General features: G+C 29.7%; 1 protein-coding gene across 1 annotated transcript; it reads right to left on the bottom strand.

Annotated features, from left to right (window-relative positions):
* Positions 1-5372: 5372 nt before the first annotated feature.
* On the bottom strand, positions 5373-5471 carry Smp_187800 (hypothetical protein; the record flags this gene model as incomplete). The annotated part of the gene is made up of 1 exon (XM_018794742.1): positions 5373-5471. One exon carries the CDS (start codon positions 5469-5471, stop codon positions 5373-5375), a length of 99 nt encoding a protein of 32 aa, XP_018649124.1.
* Between the last annotated feature and the right edge of the window lie 15678 nt (positions 5472-21149).

Below are 21149 nucleotides of genomic sequence, written 5' to 3'. Positions count from 1 at the left end.
CCGCAATAGGACAAAAGGGCCGTCTAGTGCTTCTAGGTTTTTCATCTTAGTCTAGCTTTAATTGACTCAAAATATCAACTATTAAAATTACTATAATATATCCACAAAAACCCCTTGTGATATTAAAATATTATCTTTCGATTATTAATTGCTTTTTTGTCAGACATCATGTGAATTGATAAAACTTAAGACAAAAATGATTTTTGTCAATTTTTTAATTTCTAATTTAGATACAAAAACTTTATGTAATAAGAGTGAAAATTTTATTTAGGGATTATATTTTTAGTAATAAAAATGAGCATAATATTTACTTCAATATGATTGATAAATGGTGTTCTACTCAACTGTTTAATTATTTATGTGTTTTAATCTTTCTAGGCTTACGTCATTATACACTGTTTTGAATTGAAAGCAATGCCGGATACATTCTTTTTACCGTGTACTATCATTGATTTATAAGGAATACTGTATATTTTTATCGTAAACCTGAAGGGTAATAATAATCTACGTCCGTTCCAGCTGAAGAGGAAATTAGGAAAAGACATTGAAAGTGGAAAGAACATACATTGCGGAAATTATCACACTGCATCACGAGGCAAGCGCATACTTGGAATCCTGAGGGCAAACACGAAAGAGAAGGACCAAAGAACATTCTGTGTCGGGAATTGGAAGCAGACATCAAAAGAATGAATAGCAACTGGAAAGAACTGGAAAAGATTACTCAGGAAAGAGTTTGATGGTTAATAATGATGAGTGGCTTATGTTCCTCCTCAAGTGGCAACAGGCATAAGTAAGTAAAGTAAGTTATGTACTGAAGAACCATGAAAATTAATAGTTAACTTATTTTCATAGAACTTCCATTAAATAGGTTAACATTATTTAAGTGCTGTTTAAGGAAAAATCAATTTAAACACTGAATGAATGAATAATCGTTTTGAACATGTAATGTTTAAGTATAAAACAAATTTTTAAAATATTTTGAAACAATAAAGAATAGCATAGTAATCTGTAACACCTAGTAAATATATTCAGATTTTATAATGCTCATTATATCCTGTTTAAGTTCACAATAAAAATTTGATGGACGAATATAACGTTTAGGTCATATCTTCATACTTTGTTCATAACTAATTCATTGAGATTGGTTGAAATAAGTTAATGCTCAGAATATTGAATATGACATCTTGATCGGTAATGAATCTAAAATGAAATATTCATCAACTTTACAACTACTGAAAAAGTCATTTTTGATCTAGGTTGTTATGAATGTCGAACTTTGTATATTTTTGTGACTTTATCTAACTATCTAATCTTAGATAGTGTTCTTTAATTCAGACTAATAACCTGAAATCTGTATAAGCTAAAACATGACATGCAAATATTTATTTCATTGCGTATTATTTCAAGATTTTCACCCGAACTCATTTAGCTTCTCATAAATGCTACAACAACCCAATTTTAATTAAAATGACCCAAAAATTCTCAAACTGAAGCTTGATTTCTTTATTTTGATGTTCTAAACTAATAGAAGGATTCTGTATGTAAATTGTTTTTATCATATATAAACTTTGTTAATTAGTTGTTGACAAATGAAGCCTTGTTAAACCTTGAGAAATATTCTTCATGATTCTTATTATGGTGTAATAAAACATTTTGAGGCTAGGTCTTAAATTAATAACTAAGAAAGCTTTTGAACTGGCTTACTAGAAGAATCTGAATTTAATTGTCATGTGTATTTAATTCATATCTAGAATTAGAGGGATTAAAATATCTGAACCAACATCGTTGCCACAAGATTGTCAAAATATCATTTCTGAAGCATGTTTCCATGACTGTAACTTTCCTAGTGTGATCAAATATAAAATGATTGAGAAAGACTTCCTTCAGCAGGCAGTTAGACATTTCAAACACTGACTCCATCTTCGAGTATATTTATTCATCTGATATGAATAATGTAACAGACTGTGAATTTACTTTCACTGAATATGAAGATTATGATTTTAAGAACGGTTATTCAATATACATATACTATTAATTATATGGTAATCTGTAGATCTTGTAATAAAAGACCAATAATTTTGCATAAACACGATGTTCAATATTCGATGATTTGCCACATGGCGACTCTTTTTTCTTCAAACATAAATTCTTATTGTATTGAACGAGAGCACAAGTGGGGACAATCGAATGTATTTGAACACGAAATTACAAAATGCGTTAGTAAAATCCGAGAACCATACAGTAAATACTTCATTTGAAAAAATATCAGTCAATCGTCTCAGACATAATTGTTCCTTCATTTCCACACTAACCATTCTCTGTATTCGTTCTCTTTTCTTCTATTTTCTTAAACTTCTACCGCCAGGCATTTCACTTTCGATCGATGATACAGACTACTTATATCTGTCGACATCTGTAGCAGACACCACATTATCACCTAAACATTTATGAACTACGAAAAGTAACTCATTTTCTCCTCTAATAGTTGCTACTAAATACCATGAAAAATCTATCTACACATAATCACCCATTCAATATGTGTTATACCAAACATTGTTGTAAAAAATTATGGCACATCGACTAAAATTTACTGAGTCAGTTGGTTGTGATCAACGTCACGCTCGGAACATATTTTCATTGTCTAAATTTCCCATGCAAAATTACCACAACAAAATCAAATCTATCAGATGAAATATTTTAGTCTTGTTTCATACTTTCAAGCTTTAAACTACTTTCGGTAGATTTTTAACATTCATTTTGTTTTTTTTCAATAGCAAAATATAACAGATTTTTCCTTAATACTTCGTTGACTATAACATTATTAGATTCACCTAACGGTAAGTTTTTAATACACCTTTTTGCCAATATTATATATATATATATATCTTTTCTGAATACTCAAAAAAAGGCAAAATGTCAACATTGTTTAGAGGTCATGTGAATATATAGCTGATTAATGAAGCGTAATAACATGAAAAATTCTATTTCCATGAAGGGTAAAGTAAAAAATATCCTTTAATCTAATTATATTTTCACATTTGTACAAACTAATGACTAAAAATTCCTTTGTAACCTAAAACATGAGAAGAATTTCTTTTTTCCCATATTGTAATTTAGTTGACAGAACTAATGCATAATGTATCTTATATTTTTCTTATTATGAGATATTTCTAACAAAATCATTCATAAACTTTGTTTTCAGAAAAAAGAAAGTGAATAGTGTCATTTAGAAAAAAGCTTCATACAAAATAGATTATTATGGAATATGATAATGAAAATAGTAAACTTCAAAAAGTATACGATAGATTAGCAAGCGTCCTGACCAAGTTAAATTTGACTTATGACTACAATCACACTCTGTTTTGAATGAGAAATCAATATCTTTCACCGATACAAAATACTATGTATTAGGATATAAAACAAATGTTTGACCACTTATGCATCAATCAAACCAATAGAGAATAAGGCATCATCTTACAATATAAAATTGTATCAACTATAAGTTTTACTTTAAGTTGACTACAAGTGGAACGTTCTGAAGTTAAAGTTTAGACAGACAATATTTAACGAGTCAGACTAATCATAACACTGACTAGCAACAGTCATGTAGCATAAAAATGACTATTTTTAGTGTATTAGATTGTAGATAGAAATAAAATCCAAGATTCGCGTGTCGTCTTGTTTGAAAATACTCATTATGGTGAATCTGCAAACAAGTCATGATGTTTGTATTGACAATTTAGACTCAATATATTTCCTTCCATTTACTGTCATACAATCCACTAAGTTACGCAAAAACCATAATCATCAATGCCTCTGTATTTTCCATTTCTTTATGTTCAGAACTAAGGCTAGTTATATCCATCATACTAAAAGTTTTGATATACACGTTTGTCTATCCAATATAACATGAAGAATACACATCAGTAATTTATGGAAATATCGAGATTCAAAGAACAATATTAGCGTATAAGTAATTATATCACTATTTACTCAAGTCAAGTAACACTTTATGAAAAGCTCTATTTTCAAAATAATATTTAAGATTTATGTAATAACTGCTAGGCAACTATAAAGTTTTAGAAAATTTCAATGATTTTACATACAATCACATCATGGTAACTGCAATTAAATTTATGGAAAGTTAAGTGTGTTGTTTGGCTATATTACAACTAAATAATAATAACCTCTGATTATTCTTTGTATCAATAACGTTTTAGTACATAATAGTCATTTCATCATTAAGCTTTTACTTATTATCACTATCTTTAGTGTTAAATATAAATAAACTTAGATGAATCTTTATAAAATTATATATATATATACTGGTAGAACATTGGGCAATATCCAATGTGTTACATTAATAAGAATAGCTCCATCCTAAATCTCGCTGTACTACTATCAGTATTTTTGAAGCTAACTGTAATCTGAATGTAACGTCTACAACATAAATTGAATTTTAACTGTCTGAATAATCATATCTTCTATTAAATGAAAGCCAGTGTAACATATAAAATACGAATTCTTTTGGTATTGTTCGTTTAATCTTCCCATTGATGTTTAGGAATGCAATTGATCAGTCTCTTATTGGCATATGTGCATACCGTGCGTATTGTCTCGATATAGTCTTTATTCACAAGCATTATAAGCAAAGATGGACAGTGACTAGCAGTGGAATCCAGGATGCTCTCAAATGACTGAAAATCCATTCACTCGCTAGTAAGTGTACTTCCAATAAGCTTAAACCCTAATTACCAAGAAAGCACATATCGCTTGTTAAAAAATCACTAATTGCCGCCCCGATAAGAATACTGCAAATCATGCCTAATTCATATGATATGCACCTCACACTTACCAAAATCCTGCAGTACATCGCCTCAATCTCATTGACCAATTCAATTAATCTTTCTCCTACAACATTCAATGACAATCAACTCTCTTCCATTAATCATTCTTCCATAAGGTCGCTCATCAGACAGACCTCCCCCATTACCATGTCACTTATTAGACTCTTATATTCCTCTAAAATCACTAATTGTGTTAGCCCTGTCTGTCTACTCTTGACTCACACTCTAGCAACGCCTCATAAACTTGAACTCAAACAAACGTGTAGGTCTTTCTATCACCATCAACATACCCTTGTATGTAAACATTATCTCGCGTCAAAAGATCGCTGACCTTACCGATCAATTCTACATATCGCATTTTATATAAAATATGATTTTATTTCTAGGCACAAAAGTCACTAGATTCTAAATACTCACCGATGCATTCTTTTACTCCATGCGATAAATCCTGGTTCATATCCATACTAAATAAGTCACAATCATGAGTAGATTTATTATCTTGAAATAATATGGAATCATTAAATCTTAAATTCTTAAATCAGAATTCCTTGACAAACCATAAATATTTTGATTTATGCATATCATTGACGATTTCATAATTTCACCATTTTTAATTCCAAACATATCATAATTTATAGATCTTTTAAAACCAAATACAAATTGACCTTGTTCATGCAACCATATCAATATCAATAAAGTTTTACTCAGCACAGATTTAGTACTTCTCTCTGTATACATTCGAAATTTCGAAGGTTTGAGGTTCACACTTGACAATTGCTTATATATTGATAGAAATTCTGTTGAAATTACATAGGATGTTAATTTTCGGTTGACTTCAGATGACTTCAGTTGACTAAATAATGTTTTAAAAATAATTAGTAATTAAACAATAGATTATTCAACATAATGTTTTATCACAAATTTAGACATGAAGTTTTACATAATTTCTGCATTAGGTTTCAATAACTAATATTGAACTTACTCATCATGTTAACCAATAAGAATTCGACCAAAACTTAAATCCTAGACAAATAGTGAATGCTAAATTAAAACAAGCTTTTCATTGGTCAATTAAGATAAATGATATTAGACCAAAAACACAACATTTATTGTGTAATAAATAAACATTTCCATAGATAATTACTCCGTTCATAACTAAGGTTATTAATTCTTTTGTTCCCATTCTAGCATTTGAAATATCGAATACTGTAGTGTGGTCGACTTATATCCTTATAAGTAGTATATGGCGATGGTCAGACATAGAATGTATTTTGGCAGAAGACCGATAGGGAAAGAACTGAAATGAAACGTAATCGGTAGGAAAATGCATGAACAGTGGAATGAGAGAAGATGGATTGATATTTACAGAATGAACAGTGAAGATTGAGACAATTGATTGTTATTTTGCAAATTAACTGTTTGTTGTATGGTTATCAGAATTTAGTGAGATAGTCTGTAATTTGTGTTTAAATACATTCGATTGTCCCTAACCGATGTTTTGTTCACTACATTATATATATATATATATAATTCTTGAAAACACCAAAAACCCCCTTCTAAGTTTTGTTACATAACATCTCAATCAATAAAGCGGTTTATCTTTTACCAAGTATGTCAGAAAGGTATATTTCTTGAACAGCTCATACAAACAAGATAAAAATCACTTCAATTTGCTACATAATATATATTATTGTATGAATAACTAGGTCTATTTTATAATTTTCTGTTAAACTGTCAAAATAATATAGAATAAAGGGTACCCAAGATACAAATGTAATAAATTGAATATGACATATATTTTTAAAGTACTTGACTGATATTCTGTAACCGAACGTACATGGGCGTCAAACTGACTTATATTTAACATAAAATACAAATTTTAAATATAGGTATGTTGATGAGTTATTTTTTCTTATTTCTTGTTTAACCCAAATGAGCTCCGGAAACTAAAAATGAAAGATAGTTGAAAAATATCGGCTTTTCGTACAAAACATCAGCTAGTTAAATTGGTAAGAACTGATAAATTTAAAGCTTCTTATAATGAAGAAATGTATTATGTTTTGAGTCATTAAAAACTTTCATATCCAGAAACATATTTAGAATGCTAGTAAGCAACTCGCTTTGATGATTGAATGATAAATTCATGTCTATGAATTAAAATATATCGCGGGACAGTATTTGTATTATTGATTTTAAATAAGCATTAGTAAAATCCTTACTTACGCTTCTGGGAACATACACAGTATTTTCTTAATCTTACCAAGGCTAAGAAGAAAAGTGTATTGGTTCTTGAATAAATTAAAAGTTATTGTTCACTATCCAGTTGCTTGTATAATTCTGGCAAACATCCTGAATAAAAGTTAATCATTGGTGAGATTTCAGGAAAACTATTTTAAATACTTATAAAGCTATGACATACAATTACAACCGTTTTCCTTTCAGTTAACGAGACTCACATCCCTTTTGACATAATTCCTATAAATTAGCGATAAATTGTTGATGAATCGCTCAAGGTAGATTAGGTGTACATTACAATAAACGTTCTCCAGTTAAATCAGATAATGATCCACGGTAGTTCTACCATTAAACATTGATTAGAGAAAAAAGAATCACACAGCATAACTAATACGGACTCTCGTTAAGCAATTTATTCTTTAAGTAGGATCATGTCCACGAAGGAGAAGAACTCATTAAGCGTCAGAGAAGGAAAATATTGTCTATAGAAGCATATCTATAACGCAGTTTGATATAAAATGAAGACTACAGTAATTTGTAGCATTTGGTGTAAATCTTTGCAAAATTATTATTGTCAAAATAAAACACTTTTACTTAAAGTTTATAGTTCTATAACTAGCCATGCAAACTGTCTTATTCTTGACACTCCTAGACATATATATTCTTCTAAGTTGTCAATAATTTTGGGAATCAAATCAAGATTTGCATCACTAAGCATCATAATCTATTTTCCAAATTAACATGATGATACTTAGTTATGTTACATTGTAAAGAAGCAATAATGCTACATAGTTAAGTGATCAATCACTTCCTCACAAAATAAAACCTGTAAATTAGGCTAAGAGCTCTAATTATCTGTACATATACTCAAGCATTTGGTCAATTAGACAATTAATTGATATATATACATATGACATGTGCATTGATGCAGATATGCTTGGTTTAAAAATGACAGGTAATATCTCAATAGATATTTATTGTTTTTAGGCAAGTAAATGCTTTCCCTCTGTTTAAGATTTCTCTGCATAATATATTTACATTGTCTAACAGTATACTTAACATGTTAATATACTATTTTCCATAAAGTCAAGAACAAAACTGTAGTGAACATATTGACGATTAATGATGTATTAATTGTTCAATATTTAGCTTTTTGACTGTTATTTTTTTTTACTTGTCTCACTTTATAAACATTTTTGTCTACTTCTAATTATCTGTCTAATTTATCACTGTATCTTTAGTGATATGATAATAAGCCAGTTGTCAAAAACTGTTTGTTCATATGATCATTTACAAATGAAAAGAAAAACCCTTTTTGTATACATCATAGCTACAAGTACATGAAAAAGACCCACTCCCCCTATTATATACCCTTTGTGAAAAATGCTATAAAAATTAATTTGGAATTTTATTGATCATCAGAATCTAATTTATCAAACTCAATTAAATTCGATCTTAATTGTTTAGGTGGTTTAGTAAAATGTGGGTTACATTACAGTACTGGTTATAAAAAAAATGTATTTTGACATTACTGATATGTAACTCCTATACTGTATAAGCTGATAATCATTTCCCATGGGATTAAATCATTGAATAACTAAATTAACTGCATATTTTTATTATCCTGTTAATATCAACAATTTAATTTTTTTTAAAGAAATACATCAACCTTAAACAAACAACTTACATCCTACAAGTAATAAGCTAACATCCAAAACGTAAGAGGCATATCTTACATTTGTATGTGTACATATATAATCGTTTTTCAAGTTTTCGATTATATGGTAGTCGTGCAATACTTTTAGTTATATAATAGGATGAACTCATCTTTTCTCATACTGTGAATTAGTACAAGAGTGTAGTGAAATAATATGGAAGTTTATCGTTTTAAGGTCTGCAAATGTTTATAGCAAAACCATTGTTGGTGCTAAAAACGTCATTACCTTAGAACAAATGAGCAGTGATCAATAATCTCAGTGTCTTAGCTTATGTTTATAATTATGATTCTTCAGAGGTAAAGTAAATATTTTGAAAAGGAATACCGTTTCAAGATTAAATAACTACAACAGCTAAGTTAGTTCTCTGAAATTGTTAGTTACACAGGAAAATAAAATCGAGTAAAGTATTTTCAGGGACATTAAAAAAACTTAGTCAATTTGTTATGCCTGTGAGATGGACATAATTCTCAATGCGCCATTCACTTTGAATAAACGCTAAGTTTTAAAACGATGTGCAATCTTAGGATAATCAGTTATTAAACGGTACAACTTATATTCTGCTTCTGTATATAAGTTATTTTTATGCAAACCGGGCTTAGTTCTATTTAAATATCTTCTGACTGACTGACTTTGTGGTCGCTGGAAATCTTAAGTAATTTCACAAGAGCTTTGGTGGAGCACTTGTATTTTAATCACTAAAACGTTTTGGTACTTTAATATTCAGAAAATTGTGTAAATATTTTTGAGTACATAAAAGAAGTATCAAATCCATGACTCGAATCAAAGGTGTTCAATGACCGCTTTCTTTTGTACACAAACAAACAACTGCAATCATTAAACAATTTATGGTTGTATCTAATGACTACAATTTTTTCGATTATGAGTAGCGATTTTTAAAATGAGTATTCAGAAAACTTCAGTAACAAGCTATCAAAATGGAAACAAATTTTTGAAAAAATTGCAAATTTTTGATGAATCAATAACTATCAACCTGAATCCCTCAAAAGTATATGATCTTATAAATAATTAAATGATCGGCTCAAATGAGCTAAGTATAGGAATTTAAACTCACCACCTTATCTTAATTAAATCACATGAATAGAGAACAATATTTTTAGTTCTTAAAGAACTTGAAAATATAGTGTCATATTTCGGATATTATCTATAAAGATAAGTTGTATTTTCAAGCTGAAATGACTTCAGAAAGTTCATCCATATCATTTTGAACCAGAGTAAGAGTAACAAGGTTTTTAGATCATAAAGAATTCATTCCATTTCACAGTTTCTCATCATCTGCGTACAACCTAAAATTACAATTATTGATATACCTATGATTATTGACAAACGTTTAGCGTACTTTATTTTGTGAAGTTTATATAAATGTCCGGAAAGCAACCAAAATAATAATAATAGGGATACAAAGTGTATAGACAAACACAGTTAAAACCGATGTGTATTGATATATTGGGAAGTAATAAATAAGATTTCACGTAATTGTAGTGAAACTAGTAAGTAGTTAGGTAGTCAGATGGGGTTTTGTGGACATTATAGTAATTTTAATAGTTTAATTCATTAGTTAATTGAAGCTAGACCAACATGGGAAACTTAGAAGCACTGAACGGCTGGTTTCATCCTAGTATGGAACTTCCCTGCAGTCCGAATTCATGGTCCCACCTCGTGAGTTTCGAACCCAGGACCTATCGGTTTCTCACACAAACGCTCAACCTCTAGATCACTGAGCCGGCGTCCGACACTGTTAGTGTCTAACCTCATTCAATCCATATCCAGCGCTTCCAGGTTTTTCATGATGGTCTAGCTTTTATTAACTCGTGAGTCTAACTATTAAAATTAGGTTTCGATAGTGTAATAAGAAGACGAAGATTATCAGAACTATGTGATATATTAGCGCAATACATTTCGAACGATCTGATCCGAAATTAGGTAGTCGTTCAACATAATAAAATAAATATATGAAGATCCATAAGATTATGTAAGAGATAAATATCAGAAGACGAAAAAATGATGAAAATAAAAATTGAAGGTTTGAGGCAGGGTGAAAAAAGGAAGTTAAAAGTTAAAATTATAAAGGTTTTTGCAATCATCATGGAAGAGAAAGGGTAATCACACTTTCGTTCTGTTTAGGTCTGTACAGGTCAGGTTGGAAACTCTTAATCGCGATCGCCTCTACCAAAACAAGAAAGGTTGATATTTTTGTATTGATTATTTTTAATACATTACATATATTCACTTCATTTACACTATTCAAACACTGTCTAACAACTGTAGTTGTAAAGATTTGACTTCCTTTCAGCCTTAGATTCCTAGAAATTTTTGATTGTTTACAGAATTGCTTTCAGAGAATTCAATAGGACATTCTCCTAAAATCATCAGAATTAATCCCGAAAAAATAAGTTAGATGTACATCTTAACATCGATCGGTTAAACATGAATATTTCATTCCTATACCCCCCTTTTATTTAACATAAATTTGTAAACAGAAAAGATAGATTGTACCAATCTTAATTGAAAAAAATTAACAACAAATAATTCATGATTATTCTTAAAAAGCACTTTATGAAGTGGTCTGATTTAAAGTAATTTAATAAGATATACAAATTGAAGTTAACCCGGAAATGTAGATTGAAAATCAAACACCATATTATAATATTTCACATTACTTATAAAAGTACTTTATATCTATGTATACTCTTAAGCTAAACTAATCATAATGTAACTTCCCATTAGATTGACAGAACTGATAAGTATAAATACTTTTGTTCATTTTATTTCATTAAGTTATTACTGTAAATGTGTATTACTTAACGTGTAATACAAAAAAAACATATAATGATTTAGTAAATTATATTTATATACTATATACGGTAAAGATCAATAAAGATTTTGTCCTGTCACTTACAATTGAATAATCACTAGTACCATTTCACTTTACTCTTATAGGATGCAAGTTTATAGTAATAACTAATCATTTTCGGAATCTGAAACAATCAAACGTTTAATAGACTAAACTATAGAAAACAAACTTTTATTATCATAATTTAAATAATGCAATTAGTTTCCGTATATTGCATATAATTTATAAAAGAAAACTATCAGGGTAATAAATTCCTATGGAACATAAGTTATTTATAAGAAGAACAAAGAATGTGATTTTATAAACATTTTCAATCACTCATTTGTATTCTGTATATAATACCATATAGATTATTCGAATTACATTAAATAGTTTTGTATTTAGATCTTGAAGTCAAAAGAATTTATTAGATGCTGAAATATTTTCTTTCATGTTTCTTGTGAATGATATTTGAATAATAACTCCTGGTATGTTTGAATAAATTTTCACTTCACAATTGGCTTTAACGTATAGTTTTAAAAACATTCTTTGATTTCAGATATATTTCAATTTGATTCACGTTTTATTCGAAACACTAACAAAATATTTGATATTATAGTTTTACAATTTATGCGCACTACTGAGGAGTCCCACAATAGGATGAAACGGGTGTCCAGTGCTTCCAGGTTTTCCATATTGGTCTAGCTTCAATTGACTCATGATCGCAGCTATTAAAATTACTACATATCATTTAAATTTATTGTTCACTATCTTCATTTTTTACTAAGAATTAAGTGTTTTGATTTAACTGCTGTCGTTATATCTTGTAATACATGGAAACAAGTCAATTTCACTTGTCCGAACTCTTTTACTTTGGTAAAATTTATGAATGTTATCTTGTTTAAAACTACATGTAATACAATAAATCACCGAAAATCAATGTTTTGAACTAATGGATTAACATAACTTACTGATTATTACAAATCTAGCATTTCATGCTTTCAACTATGAAAATACTGAAAACTCCACAAAAGCCCTTTTGATTATAATCATATGCTCACTAGTGACTGACTTCAAGAGATAATTCCTGGAGTTCTAATGAGAGGCAGTAACCAGTGGAGTTCAAACCACGTCTGTCGTGAGATAAGAACTCACTGAAGACAATTGGTGAACGGTTCCTCAACTTCGTGGATTGGTTGAAGTTAGACATTAACACCATCGTATGTCGGCTCAGTCGTCTATCGGTTAAGTGCTCTGACGCGAGACTAGTAGGTCCTAGGTTCGAATCTCGCAAGACGGGATCGCGGTTGCGCACTGCTGAGGAGTCCCATAATAGGACGAAACGACCACCCAGTGTTTCCAGGTTTTCTTTGGTAGTCTAGCTTTAATCGACTCATGCTTTCAACTATGAAAATAAAACTTTTATCTTTTTATTTTTTGAATATTTCCATTAAAACATAATTTTATGATAGAGTAAATTTGAGTTAAATTCGACAGTAATAATTGCAAATTAATGACCCAAAGGTATAAACATGTTTTCATCTTTAAAAAAACAGTACATAATTTAATGATTTTTTGTGATAAAGTTGTTGGGGAGTGTAACTATTGAAACAACTTTTGTATTTTATGTATCTCATAGGTTTCATACAATTAAAATACAGACATCTAGTTTTTCCTCAATTTAAATGATTGTTTAAATATGATCAATCCATGATGAAAACTATCTTCAATGTGAACTATATACTAAAACCTCATATGTTAATTCCGCAGGAATCCACTTATATCGTAAGTAATCGGAAAATATATACATAACCTGGGTTGAGAAATTTAATAACATCATTATCAACAAGTTTCTATTACTCAAACAGTGACTGGGTAATCCACAAAGTAATTCAAATTAGGTAAGACACCATAAAATGGGGTAAGCTGTAACAAAATATGTTCAGATTATTAAGAAAAGCGTTATGATGATAATAATAATAACTAAACCAGGAGAATTTACGTTATGAAACTGTAGGTGTTTTTGGTTGTTTTTTTCTTAGAATTTACAATCAAATATAAAATGTGTAATCAATATATGCACTTAGAATTTTAAGTTTCTTCATTGACATTCTAAGTAGAAATACCATCTTTCACCAATAAACAAGTTACAGGTATATTGAAAGGTTGAGTTTAAACATTAAAGCCGTTGGATGCCGGCTCAGTGGTCTATCGGTTAAGTGCTATGGCGCAAGACTGGTAGGTCCTGGGTTCAAATCCCGCGATGTGGGATCGCGGATGCGCACTAATGAGGAGTCCCATAATAGAACGAAACGGCCATCCAGTGTTTCCAGCTTTTCCTTGGTAGTCTAGCTTCAATTGACTCATGATCTTAACTATAAAATTACTGAAATCTCCACGAAACCTTCCTCTGATATTGAAAGGAATTGGTGAACACTGATATAACATGTAGTCTTTTCTTTAGTAACATATTGTCCATCATAAATGTTTAATGTTATACTAAGAGTAACTCAGATAATTTATCCTGTAAACTACCATCATACATGTACATCTAGAGTATAAAACAAAGCTAAATTAATTTACACAATAGGCAATAAAAAAATGATATCCTCTGTATAAGAAATAAATCATGATCTTATCTAAATGTTTTAAGAAAAAGATGGTACCGTTTTTTTTTTTTGAATATCCATACTACATGTACATCAATCTACAGTAATTACTTTAACCCAATAAATATAAAACAACAACCAAAAAATACGATTTTTTTTATTCCTTGTGGAACAATAAAACAATAAAATAAATCAACACTTACAGTTGGAAAATTATTTAATTTTTTTTTCTTTTTGTAAATAAGTTTATTCGAATTAAATTAAATTTGGAAAATGATGGGAGAAGTAAAATGTCATTTAAAATTCAATATGAGAAGCTAAATTAAAATGATTAGATTTGGATGTCAATAAATTTTGTTCATATGTCTACTTCAATTATAAAATGTAAATTAATTTAATTTATAAGAAATATACAGTTAAAAGAACTGATACTTTCTGGAAGAATCGACTCCGATGTCACCCATCTTTACAATCTGAGGAATTATCACTAAGCAATTCAAACTGTGAATGATTTCTTATAGAACTGAGGTTTGCCTGTTAACTATCTTCAATAGAAGAGGCTAGTTTAGTCTCAAAGATTGAAATAACACTAGCAGTTGCATCCACAATATTATAAATGACAGTAGATAAATTTAAAGTATACTAATAAAAATAGTCAGCCGTTATATCATGAATATCATTGCCTAAATCCAAGTAGAGGATTTCTTTTGTATGTAAACGGTCAAATAACTTCAGACTTTGAAGCCGTAGAACCATGGGCAACTACTTATTAGACCGGGTATCACACTACAAACAATTCAATTAGAGAGTTATTTTACTTTTATAGAACTTCAGTAGTTACAGTTAATTAATGCTTTATGGAGTTTGTAAGGGCAAAAACAAGATTATTTACGCATATTTAAGGCAGATCAATGATCGTTTTGCATGCAGAAACAAAACGGAATAAAACTATATAACAAATAGTGGTTTTTCATTATTAGTACTATGAAACTTTAGGCGTTCTCACTTTTCTGACTATAATCATTTATGTGACAGTCGACTAAATTGATTCTTTCTGAAAAAGTTAAACCAAAGGAAAAATTTAATTAAAGGTAATTTACCCATTGAAACATAAAAACAAAGATAAAATGTCAAAATCTATTTGTTTAATTCACAGTCAACACTGATAATGCTGTAAAATGACTAGATTGCAGTTTACTTAAACCGGTGTTTCATTCAAAGGATTAACCATGTATATAATGTAAACCGTAAGTATAAATGAAGTCGAGATACTTACAAAATATTATATTAGTGAGTTACACCATAAAGCTCGATAAGCTTGTTATAAATAAAAGTCACCACGTTCAAAGTAAGCTTAGATAAAATCAAAGAGAAGTTGACAGTTGAAAGGAGATTTAGAAATCATTTTTACTTTCAGACTTAATGAATGCGGAAATAGTAACAATTCGATGTTAACAAAAGAACAACACAATCATGAATACTAACTCTGGGTGTTTCTATATGCTGTATGGTTGCATAAATATTCTCAGTCATCTTAAATTGTTAATATTTACTTTTCATTTCAAAAACACATTACCAGATGAGACTCATGCAACGATATTATTGGAGCAAAAAATTTATTTATTTATTGTGAATTACTCTGTTAGTTTCATCAAGATTAGTTGTTCTGAGGTAGACAGAATCAAAGATGATCGACCTGTAACCTTTTTTATGCTATTTCGTCACATATATTTTATATAATTCGAAGTTCAACTTCCATCACTTACTGACTTAAGCTGAGATAAACATTGTAAACTAAAATGCGATTGTTTCAATCTAGTTTGTAGATGGTTCGAAATGGCTAAGACGAACTTTAAATCATTATATTAAACTGCAAATAATTTAACATTTAGATCATGAGGTGGACATTTACTGTTTTTTCTGGTGTTTATCTTATCTACGATCCATTTAAATTCCACTAGTTACAAAATGTTATGTAATAAACTAACTCGTACGTCTGAGTATAATTAACTTCTACTTTGAACTAGGATATAGTTTAAAAAGATACTTGTTGAGAAGAAATCCCTACTTTTTTTCCCACCTCTAATGCTACTGAAGTTGTCTTGTGTTTCGACAATTCGTTGTACTATTTTTGGCTCCAAAATAAATCTTAAACAATTACAGTATATTTGTTTGGGCCTAGTAATCGAGTGGCTCATGATGAACGCTCATTTTATCAGCGAAACAAACATTTAAAATACATACCGAATTCTGTTCGAATTCGGTTGAGACACTTTGTCACAAGAATAATTAATATTATTGCATATAATATCAGTCAAATATGCTTGCATACTTTCATTTACTCTAAATATTCTTCTATCATCAAACAAACTAAATATATTCCTTGAATGATTCGAAAATTGCTACAACATAAATTTATTGTTATTTTTTTCTGGATAGAATTAAATACATTTTTATTCATCTAGTTGTTTCCATGACTACATTTAGTTAGATAACATAAATTAATTGTAACAAAAATGCCACCCAGTCCTTTAAAATTTTCATCCTTAAATAGGTGATTTACTTTTTTTAAAATAAGAAACTGATTACAGTTAGGATGTTAGCAAAGAATCTCTGTCTACAACCTGTATGTGTGTGTGTGTATAAATAAATACACTGCTTTATTATGAACAAAAGTCATTATTTACACTGATTTCCTAATTATTTTTTATAGTGCAGGGAAAACAATGAATATTTCTGTGACAATTCACAGATGAATAAATGCAATGATTTGTTGGTTATTCAATTCAATAGAAACATATTTTTTAGCATTGCCTTTGTTAATCAAGGCATTTGTTATTTTTATGGGTAGTATTCTGGTTTGACTTATACTATAGTCATTGGTGCTATACATATATATTGGTAACCAATGGATATGATCAAATAAATGTTCGCCAAATATACTATTTTTTCTATTGAATTCACTTGGTATTGTTTGTATGAATCTTCCCATTGATTTTTAGGACTACAATTGATCAGTCTCTTATTGGTACATGTGCATACTGTGCGTATTGCCTCGATATAGCCTTAATTCACAAGCATGGTAAGCAGAGATGGATAGTGACTAACAGTGGAATCCAGGACGCGCCTTTCGTCCTATTTGGGACTCGTAAGCTGGATGTACCTGTATCTCAGAGTTGATATTCATTCTGGGACTCGGACCCAGTACCTTTCGCTTCAAACACCATTGCGTTACCACCCCACTGCACACTCAAGTAGCGATCAGGACTCAGTAACTGAGTGAATAACACGATGGCGTTTGAAGCAAACGGTACTGGGTCCGAGTCCCAGAATGAACATCAACTCTGAGATGTAGGTACATCCAGCTGACGAGTCCCGAATAGGACGAAACGCGCGTCCTGGATTCCACTGTTGGCCACTTACCATCTTTGCTTATTTTTCTATTGGTTAAACGTTTTGTGACTTTTTAAAGCATTAGGGTGTTTTGATTTGGTTTTCTCAAACTCTTGAAATATCTAGTGACTTATTTAAACGAACATCTTACTAATTTAAAGTAAAAGAATGAAAATTTTGTACTAAAATATTTTCATTTACTTAATAAGACTAAACATAACATTATCAGTTTTCAATCAGTTTACAATAATCATGTTCTATATTTATAGCATATCATTTGTTCTTTACAATTGTTTAAAATATAAACTAAATAATATTTAACATCATTATATCATTTTAAAATCAATAATACATTTTAAGGTCATTATAATAACATCACCTAAGCACCAAATATCAATGTGACAATAAATACACAATTTATCAGTTTTACTTGACCTTAAATTTTTCTTGAATCTAAACAAAAAAAAACGAAAAAAAGAAAAAAAATATTTTTTTGTTTCAAAAATCACGAAATATTGTATAATTTATTTTTCAGAAAAAGAACTTTAAATCATTCCATTCGAAGTTTGTTGGATTTTACCGGAAATAAAATTTTAAAAAAATGGAAACATAAAGCATAAAACACTAAAAAAATAAAATAAAAATCATATTTTAACATAAAATATGTTTCTTCTTTTTTTAGATTTAAAACCAAATTGAATAAAGTTCATTACTATTAAACTTCAATAATTCTACATTATTCTGTAACTTATTGACGTCAATCTATTTGAAGCATAAGACATTAGTTAATGAGGGGTTATGTCAACTTTTATTGTATATAAAATTGTATATAAAAATAAAATGTTTCTATTATTTTAATTAGACTTTGATTAAAAAGTAGACTAAATTATAATAAATAGACACTTACTTTTTCTTTTCATAATGGAATTCATAAAACACAGTCAGATTACAGATTGTCAGATGTCGTAACACGAAAAAGAAATTGCCTAGCGACTTAAAAATGATTTATTCATTATATAATTAATAAGTGAATCTTGAATACAATACTATTTAACACTTACTATTATTATGAAATTACTTCAATAGTTTTATCTCGATATTATATACATATAAATATAATTACTATTTCTACGTACTTAATGACAAAAAGAATAATTTTCTTTCTTTTTTGTTTTTCTGGTTTATACTACTATAATCTGTTTACTTTAAGCATTTTATATGATCTCATTGCCAGTTTATGTATCTTTACTTACTTACTTACTTACACCTATTACTCCCAATGGAGCATGGGCTGCCTACCAGCATTCTCCAACCCACGCTGTCCTGGGCCTTCCTTTCTAGTTCTTTCCAACTTTTGTTCATTCTTCTCATGTCCGTTTCCATTTCTCGGAGTAATGTGTTCTTTGGTCTTCCTCTTCTCCTTTGACCTTCAGAATTCCATCTGAGTGCTTACCTTGTAACGCAGTTGGGTGATTTCCTCAATGTGTGTCTCATCCACCTCCAGCACTTCTTCCTGATTTCTTCCTCCACTGGAATCTGGTTTGTTCTCTCCCACGGTAACTTGTTGCTCATAGTGTCTGGCCAACGGATCCGATGTATTTTGCATAGACAACTGTTAATAAACACTTGTATCTTCTGGATTATGGCTTTCGTAGTTCTTCACGTCTCCGCCACATACAGTAGAACTGTCTTGACATTTGTATTGAAAATTCTGATCTTCGTGTTGGTTGACAGTTGTTTTGAGTTCCAGATGTTCTTCAGTTGTAAATATGCTCCTCATGCTTTGCCAATCCGCGCCTTCATATCTGCATCAGATCTTATGTATCTCTAACTCAAACAATAACATATTTCTGTAAGAAATTAATGAAAAACTACTTTATTCATTAAAAGCAAATAAATTAATTGATTTTACTACAGATATAACTTAATAATGTTAATTCAAAATAAACATTTGTAAGAAGAATATATATCTGTTAAATTATTTTGAATATCTGGAAGCAATGAAAGGCCAATTCGTTTTATTGTGGGACTCCTCAGCAGCGCGCATCTAGCTTCAATCGACTGATGATCTCAACTATTGAAATTACTATAATATTCACCAAACCCCTTTTGACATTCTGGATATATATTCACACTTTTAATGATAGTATACGAATTACAAACAATTCATAATTTATATAAAAAGTGGTATACAAAAGTTTAGCTATAAATGAGAAATAGCTTGAATGTAGTCATTCTTCATCAAAGTTTTGTTAAGTTATATGAAATTATCTTTTATTCAATGTATCTAAGTTTATTAAATGACTATTGTTTACTTAATTCGGGAAATATTTGTAATGTATTATGGCAATCAAAAAATAATCTATATTCTATATTTTAATACTACTAACCTAATTACTGAATAACGGTCACAGTTATCAAGCATACACATACCATATTATACACTTCTTCCCTAAGTAATAAATTCATGTAATAGTTGTAGCTTATGTAATTCTATTTATGACATTTTTTCCACATAAAGAATTTCGTCTCCTGAACATTTTGAAGATTTCTGACAAAACAATGTGGTTAATACTAAGGCACCTTTACGTTTCCAAAAAGTAATTATATATTTATAGGTTATTAACATTATAAATCATTTACAATTGGGTCCATGAAATTATTAGATAACTTTCCCATTTATTATCAGACAATATTTGATAACATTTTTCTTTGTCTTTTCCTAATTTTCTTTCCCTCTCTCGTAATTTGATGTGATTGTTTACATGAGAGACTTTATGATCAGTCACTTAAATTACAGACTTATAAATTTGTAATAAAAACCGCCTTAGTGACTGGCTCCATGAGGTATTTCCTGGAGTTCTAATGAGAAGCGGTAACCAGCGGAGTTCAACCAGGGCTGTTGGGAGATATCAACGCACTGAAGACATTGGTGAAAATGTTTCTCAACTTCGTGGATTGGTTGAAGTTAGACAATAGCACCGTTGGATGCCGGTTCAGTGGTCTATCGGTTAGGTGCTCGCGCGCGAGACTGATAGGTCTTGGGTTCGAATCTCGTGAGGCGAGACCATGGATGCGCACTACTGAGGAGTCCCAAAATAGGACGAAACGGCCATCCAGTTCTTCCAGGTTTTTCATGGTGGTCTACCTTCAATTGGCTCATGATTTCAACTAAATATAAAAATTCTAAAAAAATAATCATATTTATGAATCATTGTGATTTCTTATTTCTGATAATCCATTCAGTAATTCATATTGGTTAGTTAACTTAGCAGAACATTTATGATAAGCATATACTTATCGGAATCTTTATTTTCTTTTCTTTTACTTTTAGCCTAGTTTCATTCATTATGAATGTGATACATCGTAACACATCTATGTGATTAACAATATTCAATCAACACACAAAATTAACACGTAACATGTGACTTTAAGCAAACTGTTAATAAACATAAATCTCACTTGGGGAATTTATACAGTTATGGATAGCTAGACA

Source organism: Schistosoma mansoni, chromosome 1 (assembly GCF_000237925.1).
Source record: "Schistosoma mansoni strain Puerto Rico chromosome 1, complete genome".
Classification (NCBI taxonomy): Eukaryota; Metazoa; Platyhelminthes; class Trematoda; order Strigeidida; family Schistosomatidae; genus Schistosoma; species Schistosoma mansoni.
Note: the sequence above shows the minus strand (reverse complement) of the source record. Positions and strands in the feature narration are given on the sequence as shown.